At 39.3% G+C, this 14,572-nt stretch overlaps 1 protein-coding gene across 1 annotated transcript in view; it reads left to right on the top strand.

The window, feature by feature from the left end:
- Positions 1–14,572, top strand: part of LOC122905146 (probable maltase-glucoamylase 2) — an 89,595-nt gene that overhangs the window by 61,711 nt on the left and 13,312 nt on the right. Inside the window, exons 37-44 of the mRNA XM_044246741.1 lie at positions 1,290–1,423; positions 1,699–1,733; positions 1,830–1,946; positions 2,473–2,621; positions 2,735–2,819; positions 3,650–3,706; positions 4,118–4,242; positions 6,000–6,088. Of these exons, the coding sequence (XP_044102676.1) occupies positions 1,290–1,423; positions 1,699–1,733; positions 1,830–1,946; positions 2,473–2,621; positions 2,735–2,819; positions 3,650–3,706; positions 4,118–4,242; positions 6,000–6,088 (791 nt within the window). The remainder of the gene's footprint in view (positions 1–1,289; positions 1,424–1,698; positions 1,734–1,829; positions 1,947–2,472; positions 2,622–2,734; positions 2,820–3,649; positions 3,707–4,117; positions 4,243–5,999; positions 6,089–14,572) is intronic.

The raw sequence follows: 14,572 nt of genomic DNA on the forward strand, positions 1-14,572 counted from the left end.
AATTCCAGGCTCTGGCCACTGAGTCTTGGAAATAGAGATCATCCAGAGGGTTGGAAGCTAGAACAAAAGTATCAGTTATGTTCAGGGGCTGGTGCTTTTCACAGAGCACCCAAAGAGATCAGACCTGTGAGGCTGCTGCTGCGCTGCTGGCTGTTGGAGCCACTGAACAAGGGATGGGGTCAGCTGGTAACAGCCCAAGTTCAAAGCCCACAGACCTCACTGTCCTGCTGAGATTGAGTAATTTTTCTTGGATAGACCATTTCCATTGCTTTCCAGAGCTGGTTAATTTCTAGAGTTCTGAAATGGTCAGTGACAAAGCTCTTTGCCTCCCATCTACCCTTCTTCTCCATCCCTGCCTTATTTCAGGCCATCATTACCTCTCAGTCAGACGTGTGTGTGGATGTGTCTAAGTGTGTATCCATCCAGGTGGGGATTTATGCTGGTGTGAAATATTGGAAGTGACCCAATGGATTAATCTCTGCCACAGTAGCGAGCCCCTTTCCCTAACATCGTTTACTGAATAATTCATCTGTGTCTATTGATTTGTAATGCTTTCTTCAGCAAATATGTGAATTAAATTATGTACTAGGATCTGTTAATAGCCTTTCTCTTTTTGTTCCATTGATTTTCCTGCCATGTGTTGTTTTTATTTTCTTACTGAAGCTGCAGGCAGAAGATCCACCTTCCGTAGGGAGGTATTTGAACATCCTTTGTGTATATTTGTCCTTGTGTGCCAAGTGTATCCCACTTTGTGAGGATAGCACAGAGAGAATTACCAAATAGCTATAGTCATATATACTCTTATTTGGATCCTGGATCTGCCTCCTTGCTCTTTAAATGTCCTCTGATATGTTGTCCAACTTCTCCGAGCCTCAGTTTTGTAACAGGAAAGGAGGCCAAGGAGACCTTCTCAGGAGGTTGTGAGGTGATATATACGGGAATGACCAGGCTAATACCTGGTTAGAGCAATTGCTCTGTAAACACCTGCCTCACACCTCACCCAGTTCCTTCCTGCCACCTCGATGTAGGCAACTAGGTAATTTGTTATTTTTTTTTTTTTAAAGAAAGAAAATCCACATTTAGGGGATGATGGATTCCAGTTGTCCTGCTGTAACTCTTGGGATCACCTTTAAATAGCAGATGCTTCCAGGGAAGACGCCTTTGGGCCCCAAATGGAAAACCATTGCCACCCCATATTTCAGACTGGAGCGGCTCTCTGTAATGAAGTCCCACAGCTGTTCCATCCTCGAATTCACGCCCAATTCACTTCCTTGTTCCCTTCCAACCAGAGCTGTGCAGGAAGTGACAGGAAAGCGAGGGGTCGTCATCACGCGCTCCACGTTCCCCTCTTCTGGCCGCTGGGGAGGCCACTGGCTGGGCGACAACACAGCCGCGTGGGACCAGCTAAGGAAATCCATCATCGGTGTGTGGGCTTCCCCCCAGGGGCCCCCTGCTGGCAGGGAGCGGGCTGGGGTGTGTCCTGCCAGAGACACTGGTTATGTCTGCCTATCCTTCACATGGGCAGCGAAAGCAGCAGGAGCTGACTTCTCCGTGGGTATGAGTTTGAGTCTCTACCCATCGTTTGATATTTTCATCATTGTTGACCCAGGGCTTCGAAGCAGGGTATGGAAGAGACAGGGCAAAACTACCCTCTGAAAGGGCTGCTGTGTCCAACACAGCTGTGTCTTCTCGTTGCAGGCATGATGGAGTTCAGTCTCTTTGGAATATCATATGTAAGTTACATCGGGGCCATTATTAATTAGTCATATTCCAGCGTGTCTGCAACCTACAAAAGTCCCACCTCATGTTCTGATTTTGCATCTTCTCAGACAGGAGCAGATATTTGTGGCTTCTTTGGAAATGCTGAATATGAGATGTGTGTTCGCTGGATGCAACTGGGGGCCTTTTATCCCTTTTCCAGAAACCACAACACCATCGGGACCAGGGTGAGGCGGCGGCTGGTGCTCAAATCACTTCTTCTTTACCCTCAAAAGAAGCATCCTCCTTTGTTGAGGAAAAATCATAAAAATCAGACCCTCCATTTCTTAGGAAACCCACAGAGTTCAAAACCCCAGAGTTATAAGCAATTCTCAAGAAAACACTTTTGCTCATGTCTTGAGGGATGCGTGCCTATGAGGACAGCAGGGTTTGTAGCTCCCTGTGGAGCTAAACTAAAAGAAGCTCTTTTTCCTTGGAGAATTTTTATTTTACTCAGATCCATCCAAGCTCTGTCAGTGCTGCAGAGAGCCCCGTCTCTCCAGCCCTGTGCAGGGGACTTAGGAGTCTGTGATAAAGAGTGGGAAGGAAGCAGCACTAGTTCAGTCAGACAGCAGGGGCAAGAGAGAGGATGGGACAGAAATGAAGGGAGGGATCTGTGTCACTGGTGCCTGGGATAAGCGCCTGCTGACCTTTTTCTGATAGTGTTAGCATAGCATAAAGAAGTGTCTCCCCCATGTTCCTGTATCTCTTTAGAGACAAGATCCTGTGGCCTGGAATTCAACGTTTGAGATGTTCTCCAGAAAAGTCCTTCAGACCAGATACACCCTGCTGCCCTACCTCTACACTTTGATGCATAAAGCTCATGTTGAGGGCAGCACTGTCGTCCGACCCCTTTTCCATGAGTGAGTACAGCCTGTTTCCCGCAAGCCTAGCTTCTGGCCATGTCTTGGGGAGAGCACTCTGCAGCAGTCCTAACAGTTTCATGGGTATTTCATACTTCTTTTTTTTTTTTAAGGTTTACGAATGACAACGAAACGTGGGATATAGACCGTCAGTTCATGTTGGGTCCTGCCCTCTTAATCAGCCCTGTGCTGGAAAATGTGAGTTGTTTTTTTTTTTTTTTTTTTTTTTTGTCATAGATTAGAAACCCTCAGTAACATAATCTCAAGTACAAGAAGAGTGTTTTAAAGATCATCTTGTCCCACTTGCTCTTTTCCAGCAAATATCTTTCTAGAACATGTAAGGGAGATCTTTTTTTTTTTTTCCCAAAATCCCCATTAATGAAAACTTCACAACCCCAAATGATTTCTCATTTTAGTATCTTGTTACCCCACATCTTTATAAAGTTAACCTTTAAAAAAAAAAGTTTTCTCTATGTTTGAAGAATTTTCTCAGATTTTCTTTTAAGATTTTACTTATTTATTTGACAGAGTCAGATCACAAGGAGGCAGAGCAGCAGGCAGAGAGAGAGTGGGAAGCAGGATCCCTGCTGAGCAGAGAGCCCAATGTGGGGCTCAATCCCAGGACCCTGGGGTCATGACCTGAGCTAAAGGCAGAGGCTTAACCCACTGAGCCATCCAGGAACCCCTTCTCAGATCTTTTTCAATTAAACTTCCTAAACTCAGGACACCTGGTGGCTCAGTGGATTAAGTGTCTGCCTTTGGCTGGGGTCATGACATCAGGGTCCTGGCATCAAGCCTTGTGTTGGGCTCTCTGCTCAGCATGGAGCCTGTTTCTACCTCTCCCTCTCCCTCTGTGCTCTCTCTTTCTCAAATAAATAAAGTCTTAAAATAATCTTAAAAAATTTTTTAAAAACTTCCCAAACTCTTAAAATCATTAATAAAATTCCCATTTTTATCTTAATTCTAGAGAAAGATTTTTATTAATTACATTATTGGAATATGCATAATGTGTCATTTTTATCTTTCAGAATACTTTTGCGATTCTTGCTTATTTTCCCAAAGCCCATTGGTATGACTACAGCACGGTAAGAACTCACATATTTTGTGAAGAACCAGACTGGTCCGTGCTGCCTAGAGGGGAGGCCAGCACTTTCTTCTGTCTTTCAGGCACATAATTTCTAAGGCAGTAATTTTCAACCTTTCAGCCAAGCAAGGTTTGCTTAAACAAAATTATCCACAAAAGAATAATTAGGTAAAATCTGACACCCATACATTGACTTTTCTCTCCCCTCACTCCTACTTCTCTGGAGAACACAGAGAAAAGGCTAGATTTCTAGAGTTTTTAAGAAAGCTGAAATCAGAGATTTTTTTCCTTTGACTTACTGTTTCTTGCTGACTCTCAAACATGCTTCCTTAGAAAGACTTGTACTAAAGCATGCATCTGTTCCTTTCTTCTCTTTATCGTCATCCCTCCTTGCCTATATTCTGTCTCCTAGGAATCTGGCAATGTGTCGACAGGTGAGTGGAAAATCCTGGACGCACCCCTTGACCACATCAACCTTCACATCAGAGGAGGCTACATCCTGCCTTGGCAAGAGCCCGCGATGAACACTCAAGCCAGGTGAGGACAAAGCTGGATGGCCACGCTTTGTCATAATGAGGCAGCCTCTCAGGGAGCTGCCCACCTTCACCAAAGCTCTGTGGATAAATAAATACAACTACAAACCCTCCTATTGATTCGATTCCATAAGTGCCTTTTGACTGGGATCTGGGGGAGAATGCATTCATGAAGTCAGTCTTGGGGAGATCTTTTATCTATAGCTGTGTCCAAGGCCTGGGGCAAAGATTTTCTTTAATTTTTATTTTATTTTATTTTACTTATTATTTTAGAGAGCGAGCATGCATGTGGGGGTGGAAGAGTGGGGTTGGGGGAAGGGCAGAGGTAGAGGGAGAGAATCTTAAGCAGACTCCATGTTGAGCGCCAAGTAAGAGGGATCGATCTCACCACCCTGAGATCACAACCTGAGCCAAAATCAAAAGCCCTATGCTTAATCAACTGAGCTACTCTGTTACCCCTGGGGCAAAAATTTTCTTGAGGGCAGTAGCATTTACCCCTTCCCACACTATTAAAAATGTTGGGGATATTATGAGCTCCTTGATTTGTGATGGCTATCCAAGGAGGATTTAGTGCTTATTTCCAGGTCTACTTTGGTCAACTTGGGATAGATTTTATAGAAATATAAATATTTATACATTTATATTTATATATTTATATTTGTGTTTAGGTACTAAATTAAAGGGAACATGTTATGTCAAGAGAGACACACATAAAAAGAACTATAACCATTCAAAAGGAAAGAAGTTAACTTAGCCTTGTGGTGTAAGGCATGAGTTCATGTGAAGGAGAGCTTTGAGCTGAGTCTTGAATAATAAATAGGATTTGAATATATGAAGGCAGGGAAAGAAATATTCTCGGAGTATTAAAGAGCTAAAGGTGAAAAATGAGTTTGGTTTGGGGCATAGTAAACCAGTCAGTTTAATTGGAAAGTAGAGAGGAAGAGGGATGAAATAAAGTTCAAGCAGGCTAAGATCAGGTCATGGAGGGTGTAAATGCCAGAGCAAGACCTTGTGTTTTATTCTGTAGCAGTCTGGAAGCTACTGAAGGGTCGTTTTGTGGTTTTCTTCCTAAGGAATTCATATCTTAATATATTACTTATAATACATATGTAAGTAAGTATGTTTATTTGATTTTTTTAAGTGTCTATATTATTAATCCACAAGAAGATCATGCCTGATAATTTCATGTTAATTATTAAAAATTAGATCCTTAAAAAATTAAATATCTTGAGGTATATTAAAATTAAAGGACATTGATTAAACATATTTCATATTTACTTATCATAGTTATTTATGAGTCCCTACTATATATAAAGAAACCACCTCAAAATTCCAAACGAATAGTCTTTCATTACATAAAATAATTTAAATATGACTACACTTGATTAAAATTGGTTTGCACATACATCCTTTGAGATGGAATCCATTTCTAGTTGCAAATATATTTTGAAAGATAATTATCTAAGTACAGCTCAGCCTTAATGGTATTTATACATTTTGCTGTGTTATATAGTAGACATTTTTGTGTATAATTTTTGAAAATAAAATTCTGTTTTAAACCATCCAGGAAACCTTAATATTTAAGAGGCATGCAATAAGCTCTTTTATAAAGAAGATACATTTTAATTTACCTATTTTTAGAACTTTATGTGCATTTTTATTGCATTTTTTTGGTTCTGGATGAGTAATATTTTCAACAGAAACTGTCCTTCACTCTTACAATTTATAATCTAGAGAAAAATAACTCCTTTTTTTTCAAAGTCGACAAAAATTTATGGGATTGATTGTTGCTTTGGATGACAATGGGAAAGCTGAAGGCCAGATATTCTGGGATGATGGACAAAGCATTGGTGAGTATGAATGTTCTAGAATCTCCATACAGCAAGCAGAAAAATCACAGCTCAGGATATAATTGGAATAATCTGTTTCTAAACCTGTTTCTGGTACTGTTATAGAGCAATGGTGTTGGGAGAACTTTTGCAATTTTTGCCTGCTCCTTATATAACACTGTAATTACTATAGAACAATGTATGGGCCCCCAGCTTTGTAGGTTCAGCAACGTGATGTTATGGATTCAGCCAGGAGGTTCCATGTGCACTTGAGAAGAATGAGTATTCTGTTGTTTTAGGGTGGAATGCTCTGTATATATCTATGAGGTCCATCTGGTCCAATGTGTCATTCAATTCCCTTGTTTCTTTATTGATTTTCTGCTTCGATGATCTGTCTATTTCTGAGAGAGGCGTGTTAAGATCTCCAACGATTAGTGTATTCATATCAATATGACTCTTTATCTTGATTAACAGTTTTCTTATGTAATTGGCTGCTCCCATATTGGGGGCATAGATATTTACAATTGTTAGATCATCTTGGTGGATAGTCCCTTTAAGAATGATGTAGTGTCCTTCTGGATCTCTGACTACAGTCTTTAGTTTAAAATCTAATTTGTCTGATATGAGAATCGCTACCCCAGCCTTCTTTTGAGGCCCATTGGCATGAAAGATGCTTCTCCATCCCTTCACTATCAGTCTGGGTGTATCTTTAGGTTCAAAATGGGTCTCTTGTAGACAACATATGGATGAGTCCTGTCATTTTATCCAGTGTTTTATGGGCGCATTTAGGCCATTCACATTGAGGGTGATTATTGATAGATACATTTTTATTGACATCGTGTTACCTTTAAAGGCTTTCTTTCTGTAGATTGTCTCTATCTTTCTGTTCAATGCTATTCTTGGGCTTTTTCCTCCTTTAAAGAAGCCCCCTTAATATTTCCTGCAGTATCGGCTTGGTGGTTGCATAGTCTTTTTTTTTTTTTCTCCAATTTATTTATTTTCAGAAAAACATTATTTATTATTTTTTCACCACACCCAGTGCTCCATGCAAGCCGTGCCCTCTATAATACCCACCACCTGGTACCCCAACCTCCCAAACCCCCGCCACCTCAAACCCCTCAGACTGTTTTTCAGAGTCCATAGTCTCTCATGGTTCACCTCCCCTTCCAATTTACCCAAATTCCCTACTCCTCTCTAACGCCCCTTGTCCTCCATGGTATTTGTTATGCTCCACAAATAAGTGAAACCATATGATAATTGACTCTCTCTGCTTGACTTATTTCACTCAGCATAATCTCTTCCAGTCCCATCCATGTTGCTACAAAAGTTGGGTATTCATCCTTTCTGATGGAGGCATAATACTCCATAGTGTATATGGACCACATCTTCCTTATCCATTCATCCGTTGAAGGGCATCTTGGTTCTTTCCGTAGTTTGGCGACTGTGGCCATTGCTGCTATAAACATTGGGGTACAGATGGCCCTTCTTTTCACGACATCTGTGTCTTTGGGGTAAATACCCAGGAGTGCAATTGCAGGGTCATAGGGAAGCTCTATTTTTAATTTCTTGAGGAATCTCCACACTGTTCTCCAAAGAGGCTGCACCAACTTGCATTCCCACCAACAGTGTAAGAGGGTTCCCCTTTCTCCACATCCTCTCCAACACATGTTGTTTCCTGTTTTGTTAATTTTGGCCATTCTAACTGGTGTAAGGTGATATCTCAATGTGGTTTTAATTTGAATCTCCCTGAGGGCTAATGATGATGAGCATTTTTTCATGTGTCTGATAGCCATTTGTATGTCTTGATTGGAGAAGTGTCTGTTCATATCTTCTGCCCATTTTTTGATGTGTTTGTCTGTTTCGTGTGGGTTGAGTTTGAGGAGTTCATTATAGATCCTGGATATCAACCTTTTGTCTGGAACAGAGTAGAGAGCCCAGATATGGACCCTCAACTCTATGGTCAATTAATCTTTGACAAAACAGGAAAAAATATACAGTGGAAAAAAGACAGTGTCTTCAATAAATGGTGTTGGGAAAACTGGACAGCTATATGTAGAAGAATGAAACTCGACCATTCTCTTACACCGTACACAAAGATCAACTCAAAATGGATAAAAGACCTCAACGTGAGACAGGAATCCATCAGAATCTTAGAAGAGAACATAGGCAGTAATCTCTTTGATATCAGCCACAGCAACTTCTTTCAAGATACGTCTCCAAAGGCAAAGGAAACAAAAGCGAAAATAAACTTTTGGGACTTCATCAAAATCAAAAGCTTCTGCACAGCAAAGGAAACAGTCAAAAAAACAAAGAGGCAACCCACGGAATGGGAGAAGATATTTGCAAATAACAGTACAGACAAAAGGTTGCATAGTCTTTTAAGCCTTGCCGGTCTTGGAAACTCTTTATCTCTCCATCCATTTTGAATGTCAGTCTTGCTGGATAAAGTATTCTTGGCTGCATGTTCTTCTCATTCAGTGCCCTGAATATATCTTGCCAGGAGGGATCTATCTCTGTATAACTAACTGCCTTGCTCTGATAAAAGTGTGGATGCAACTCTGAGGCTGACAGTTCATTCATTCACAGTGGTTCATAGCCCTGGTCTATTATTTGGGCCATCCACCTATTACCAGGCACCTGTTCCTCCTGAGGAGGCTCACTCAAGAGGCAAATGAAAGCTCACAAAATTTCTTAGTGTCTCAGAAGTAGGGAGTTAAGCATTGTCGAAAAGATCGTTATGTCAATGAATTATTACTTTGTATGCTTTCCCTAATCTAGGAATAGGACAGTGCTACCGAGATAATTGGGGGTTGTCACAATAGTCAGAACATCCTCTTCCTTAGACATCTCTACAGAAATACTGATGTGTTGTTACCAACTGACGCCCATTTTCCAATACTTGTTACTGAGGACTAGAACGTTCGAATCTTTTAACATATCACATTTTCTGAAATCATAGCTTGTTTTTTTTCACTAGTAATATCTTCCTTTCCATTTTCTTCATTATGAGGGTAATATAGCATCATTAAAGAAAATATTTTAAAGACAGAAAACTAGAAAAAAAGTAATATTACTGCTATATTCTTTTGCTTTCATGTTATTTAAGAAAACACTTAACTTTTTATATCACTGAAAACATACTGGGTATTTAATTTCTGAATGCTGTTTCTTTGCACTTAACACAATGGTAGAAATATGTCTAGATGTTATCATATACTCCTTATAAACACCATTATGATTACTCTATGCCACTGAGAAGATATGCCACAATTTATCTGACTTTCTGTAATGACTCTCTAATCTAGGATACAGGATGTTTTCAGTTTTCATTGTTATGAACACCATCCAGTATTAACCTTTGTTTGCATTTCAGATTATTTCCATAGGGTAGATTCCTAGAAGTGAAATTATTATTGCTCAATTAATCAACTTAATTGAGTTGTATTTACACAAAATGTATCCATCTTAAGTATACAGGTCAATAAGTTTTGACAAATAGATACATTTATATTGTTACCACCACAGTCAAGATCTAGAATATTTTCATGACCCAAATTTCCCCTTCTACATCTTTTCAGCGAACTACCCCGCACTCTCAACCCCCACTTCAGGCTCTTAGAACTACTGATCTGCTTTCTCTCTCTCTAGATGAGATTTGTCTTTTCTAGGTTTGACGTAAATCGAATCATGCATTGTGTATCCTTTTGTGCTTTGCTTCTGTCACTTAGCAAAATGATTTTTGTAGCAAGACATCTTGCCATCTGGTGGCATATAAAAGTAGCTTATTACCTTTTACCTTTTGACTCCTGAAAAATAACATCCCATTGTATGAATATACCATAACTTGTTCATCCATTTACTTATTGATGAATATTTGAGTTGTTTTAAGTTTTTTACCATTATGCATAAACCTGCAATTATTTTTTAAAAATCTTTTCAGCGTAACAGAATTCATTGTTTATGCACCACACCCAGTGCTCCATGCAATCCATGCCCTCTCCAATACCCACCACCTGCTTCCCCCAACCTCCCACCCCCAACCCCTTCAAAACCCTCAGATTGTTTTTCAGTGTCCATAGTCTTTCATGGTTCATCTCCCCTTCCAATTTCCCTCAACTCCCTTCTCCTCTCCATCTCCCTCTATCCTCCATGTTATTTGTTATGCTCCACAAATAAGTGAAACCATATGATAATTGACTCTCTCTGCTTGACTTATTTCACTCAGCATAATCTCTTCCAGTCCCATCCATGTTGATACAAAAGTTGGGTATTCATCCTTTCTGATGGAGGCATAATACTCCATAGTGTATATGGACCACATCTTCCTTATCCTTTCATCTGTTGAGGGGCATCTTGGTTCTTTCCACAGTTTGATGACTGTGGCCATTGCTTCTATAAACATTGGGGTACAGATGGCCCTTCTTTTCACTTCATCTGTATCTTTGGGGTAAATACCCAGTAGTGCAATTGCAGGGTCATAGGGAAGCTCTATTTTTAATTTCTTGAGGAATCTCCACACTGTTCTCCAAAGAGGCTGCACCAACTTGCATTCCCACCAACAGTGTAAGAGGGTTCCCCTTTCTCCACATCCTCTCCAACACACTTTGTTTCCTGTCTTGCTAATTTTGGCCATTCTAACTGGTGTAAGGTGGTATCTCAATGTGGTTATAATTTGAATCTCCCTGATGGCTAGTGATGATGAACATTTTTTCATGTGTCTGATAGCCATTTATATGTCTTCATCGGAGAAGTGTCTATTCATGCCTTCTGCCCATTTTTTGACATGATTATCTGTTTTGTGTGTGTTGAGTTTGAGAAGTTCTTTGTAGGTCCTGGATATCAGCCTTTTGTCTGTACTATCATTTGCAAATATCTTCTCCCATTCTGTGGGTTGCCTCTTTGTTTTGTTGACTGTTTCCTTTGCTGTGCAGAAGCTTTTGATCTGCCATGATTATTTGAGTATTTTTTGAGTATTATTTGCTTATTTGAGTATTATTTGTAATCATACATTTTCATTTCCCCTGGGTAAAAGTCTGGATGTGAAATTGCCAGGCTGGGTCAGATGGTAAGTGTATGTTTAACTTTTGAAGAAACCCCAAGTATTTTCTAAACTGGCTATACTGTTTCTCTTCACTAATGACAAAAATTCAGAGTTCCAATTTCCCACATCTTCACTAACACTTGGTGTTGTCAGTCTTTAAAATTTTAACTATTTTAGTAGTACCTAGGGCACCTCATTATGGTGGATTTAATTTGCATTTCCTTGATGTTGAGCATCTTATGTTTATTGGTTATTTGTATGTCTTCATATTGAGTTATTGGTTCAAGTCCTCTGCCTATTTTTTATTATGTTGCCTTTTCCTTAGTGACCTGTAGGAGTTATGTTTACCAAACTTTTATCTCCCTGTCTGTAACTTGCCTATACAATTCCTTTATAGTATCTTACAAAAAAAAAAAAAAAAAAAAAACTTAAACTTTGATAAAAATCCATTTTTTTTTTTTACCATGCTTTTCTTTGATATTTGTGCTTCTTGTGCTTTGGTCTAAAAAGCATCTGGTACTAATTCTAACGTGTGTGTGTTGGGTGGGGGGTGTGTTTCCCCATACCTACAAGTAATTCTGGGACACTATCTAGGTGTCCTACAATTCAACTCAATTCTGACACTACATTATCCACCATGGCTCTCCAGCTGCAATTTCCTTCCAAAAGTCTCTGGGTGGGGCTGGAAGTTCCAACCTTCAAATCACAGGGTTGATTACCCAGAACTGGAAGTGCTTTCCCTAAATCAACTCATTAACGTAACAAAAAGATACTTAGTTCTTATCACTCAGGAAATTCCAAGGGTTTTAAGAGCTCTGTGGCAGAAGTGGGATGAAGACCAAATACAGAATATAAATCACAACATCACATGGCCTAATCCAAGGTCACAGAGATTTTTCTTGTAGCTTTTACATTTAGGACTATCACCTATTTTGTATTAAATTTTGTGTGTATGTAATTTTGTATGTGTTTGTGTGTATGTAAGGTTCATTTGTTCCCTCATATGTTTATCCAGTTAATCCAGCACCTTTTCTGAAAGCAGAATCTTTTCCCTTGTTATATTACTTTGACACTTTTGTTAGCTATGAATAGGTCCTATATGGCTGAGAATCTATTTTTATATTATTTGTTCTGTTTCATGTTCTCTATGTTTATACTTACACCAATACCACACTGCATTAACTAAGGTAGATTCAAAACTGTTTTGACAAATAGTAATTAACAAAAACTTGCTAGAATTTTGACTGCTATTGCATTGAGTCTATGAATCAATTTGGGAATATCTGTGTATCATCTTTAATTGCTTAGGTCTTCTTTATCTCAGAGCATTTTGTAATTTTCAGTGCATGGGTCTTACACATATTTTGTTAAATACATCCCAAGTATTTCTAAGTTTTTGATAGTATTGCAGATGGTACTTTAAATTTCAGTGTATGCATAATGCATTATAACCCCATAATCATTATATATGGTATTTAAAAGAGCTATTTTTCAAATAATTTGATTGCTCATTTAGTGGTAAGACCAGGTTAATGGTGGGATACGAAAGGATTTGATTACTTTTTTCCAAGTTCAACTTAGTCTTCAATTATTTCTGTAAAGTTTAATCTGATAAGCGAATTCCATGGAGAGACATGTGGCACGTGGCATCCCATAGCCCTGGAATCTGACATCACTTCAGTCATCTCCTGGTTATATGTCTTTTGGAAGGATGCTTAACATCTCTTTGCTAGCATTTTCTTGTCTTTACCATCTACAAAACTGTACTTATCATGTAGATCTTTTTATGGAGATAAAATGATTTCATATGTAGAGAGAATTCCTGGCACATAGATGCTGAGTAGACTATATCATTAATACTCAAGGTAAATAAAATTATAGTATAAGTCTTTAAGATAAGATATATTAGGTAAGATATACTGCATTTACATCAGTGTGATTACTATGACAACAGGAAGTCCAAAAGTCAGAAAAAGGAGGTTAACCAGCCACCCAAATTAGGTTTTAAGAGACTTGCAGCCTTAAATCTTGTAAACAAATAATAAGCTACAGTGCCAATTTTTTAAACTTAAGAATTATATGAAAGAGGTAGGATGTTCCCATCTATTAGGAAGTACATATTTTTCCTTAAATTAAATCTAGGTGAAGCATGAGATTTTAATCAGGGATTTGTTCGGTGAGCAAAAAATTGCAGCTAAGAGAGTTAGTGGCTGTGCCAAGGTTATTTAACACTGTATCACGTCGGTGACATCCCGCCAGGCTGACTGTTGACTGCATCATCAGATCACACCAGCTGCATGTGTAGGTGATTGGGCAGGAAGCGATTCGCTCATCATGGAATAATCATCATGGAACATGGGCATTAGAGAATGCTGAGAGATAAGGAGATTAATTTTGCATGCTTGGAATTTGAGATGTTTATGGAGTCTCCTGGTGGGGCTTGCAATTTGCAAATAGGGTGTGATGACAGAAAGTCTGATGAAGAGAGGAGTGAGAAGCCTGGGAGTGTTATGACAAGTAGAAATCACACTATATTAATCTTTAAGATGAATCAGGTAGAAGTCTTTTTTTTTTTAAATGATTTTATTTATTTATTTGACAGAGAAATCACAAGTAGGCAGAGAGGTAAGCAAAGAGAGAGGGGAAACAGGCCTCTGCTGAGCAGAGAGCCCGATGTGGGGCTCCATCCCAGTACCCTGAGATCATGACCTGAACTGAAGGCAGAGTCTTAGCCCACTGAGCCACCCAAGCACCCCAGAAGTCTTTTTTATATACATTTTTATAAAAAATAAATGCCTTTTTGTTGTTGTTAGTTTGGGGGGTTGTCTTTAACTTTTTGGTAGCAAGTTTATTGAGATACAATTCACACACTATGTAACATACCCATTTTTAAGTGTATAATTCACTGGTTTTCACATGTTTGCCAAGTTGTGCAACCATTACACAGACAATTTTGGAAAAATTTCTTTACCCTCAAAATAAGCCCTCCATCTTTTAGATATCACCCCTCAGTCCTCCCTCACCCTGCCCCCATTCTCTCCAGCCCCAGGAGATGCAACCCTAGGCATTTACTACTCTGTCACTATACATCTGTGTATGCTAGATGTTTCATAGGAATGGAATCTATGGAGTCATATAAATGGAATAAGTGTGGTCTTTTATTACTGCCTTCTTTCACTTAGCATAACATTTTTAAGGTTCTAGCAAGTTGTAGCATGTATCCATACTTCATTTCTTTAATATGGATGAATAGTATGATGTTGTATGAATATTCTACATTTTTAAAAAAGATTTTATTTATTTATTTGACAGAGATCACAAGTAGGCAGAGAGGCAGGCAGAGATAGAGGAGGAAGCATACTCCCCGCCTAGCGGAGAGCCCGATGCGGGGTTCGATCCCAGGACCCTGGGATCATGACCTGAGCCGAAGGCAGAGGCTTTAACCCACTGAGCCACCCAGGCAC

This window comes from Neovison vison, chromosome 4 (genome assembly GCF_020171115.1).
Source record: "Neovison vison isolate M4711 chromosome 4, ASM_NN_V1, whole genome shotgun sequence".
NCBI classification, from domain to species: Eukaryota; Metazoa; Chordata; class Mammalia; order Carnivora; family Mustelidae; genus Neogale; species Neogale vison.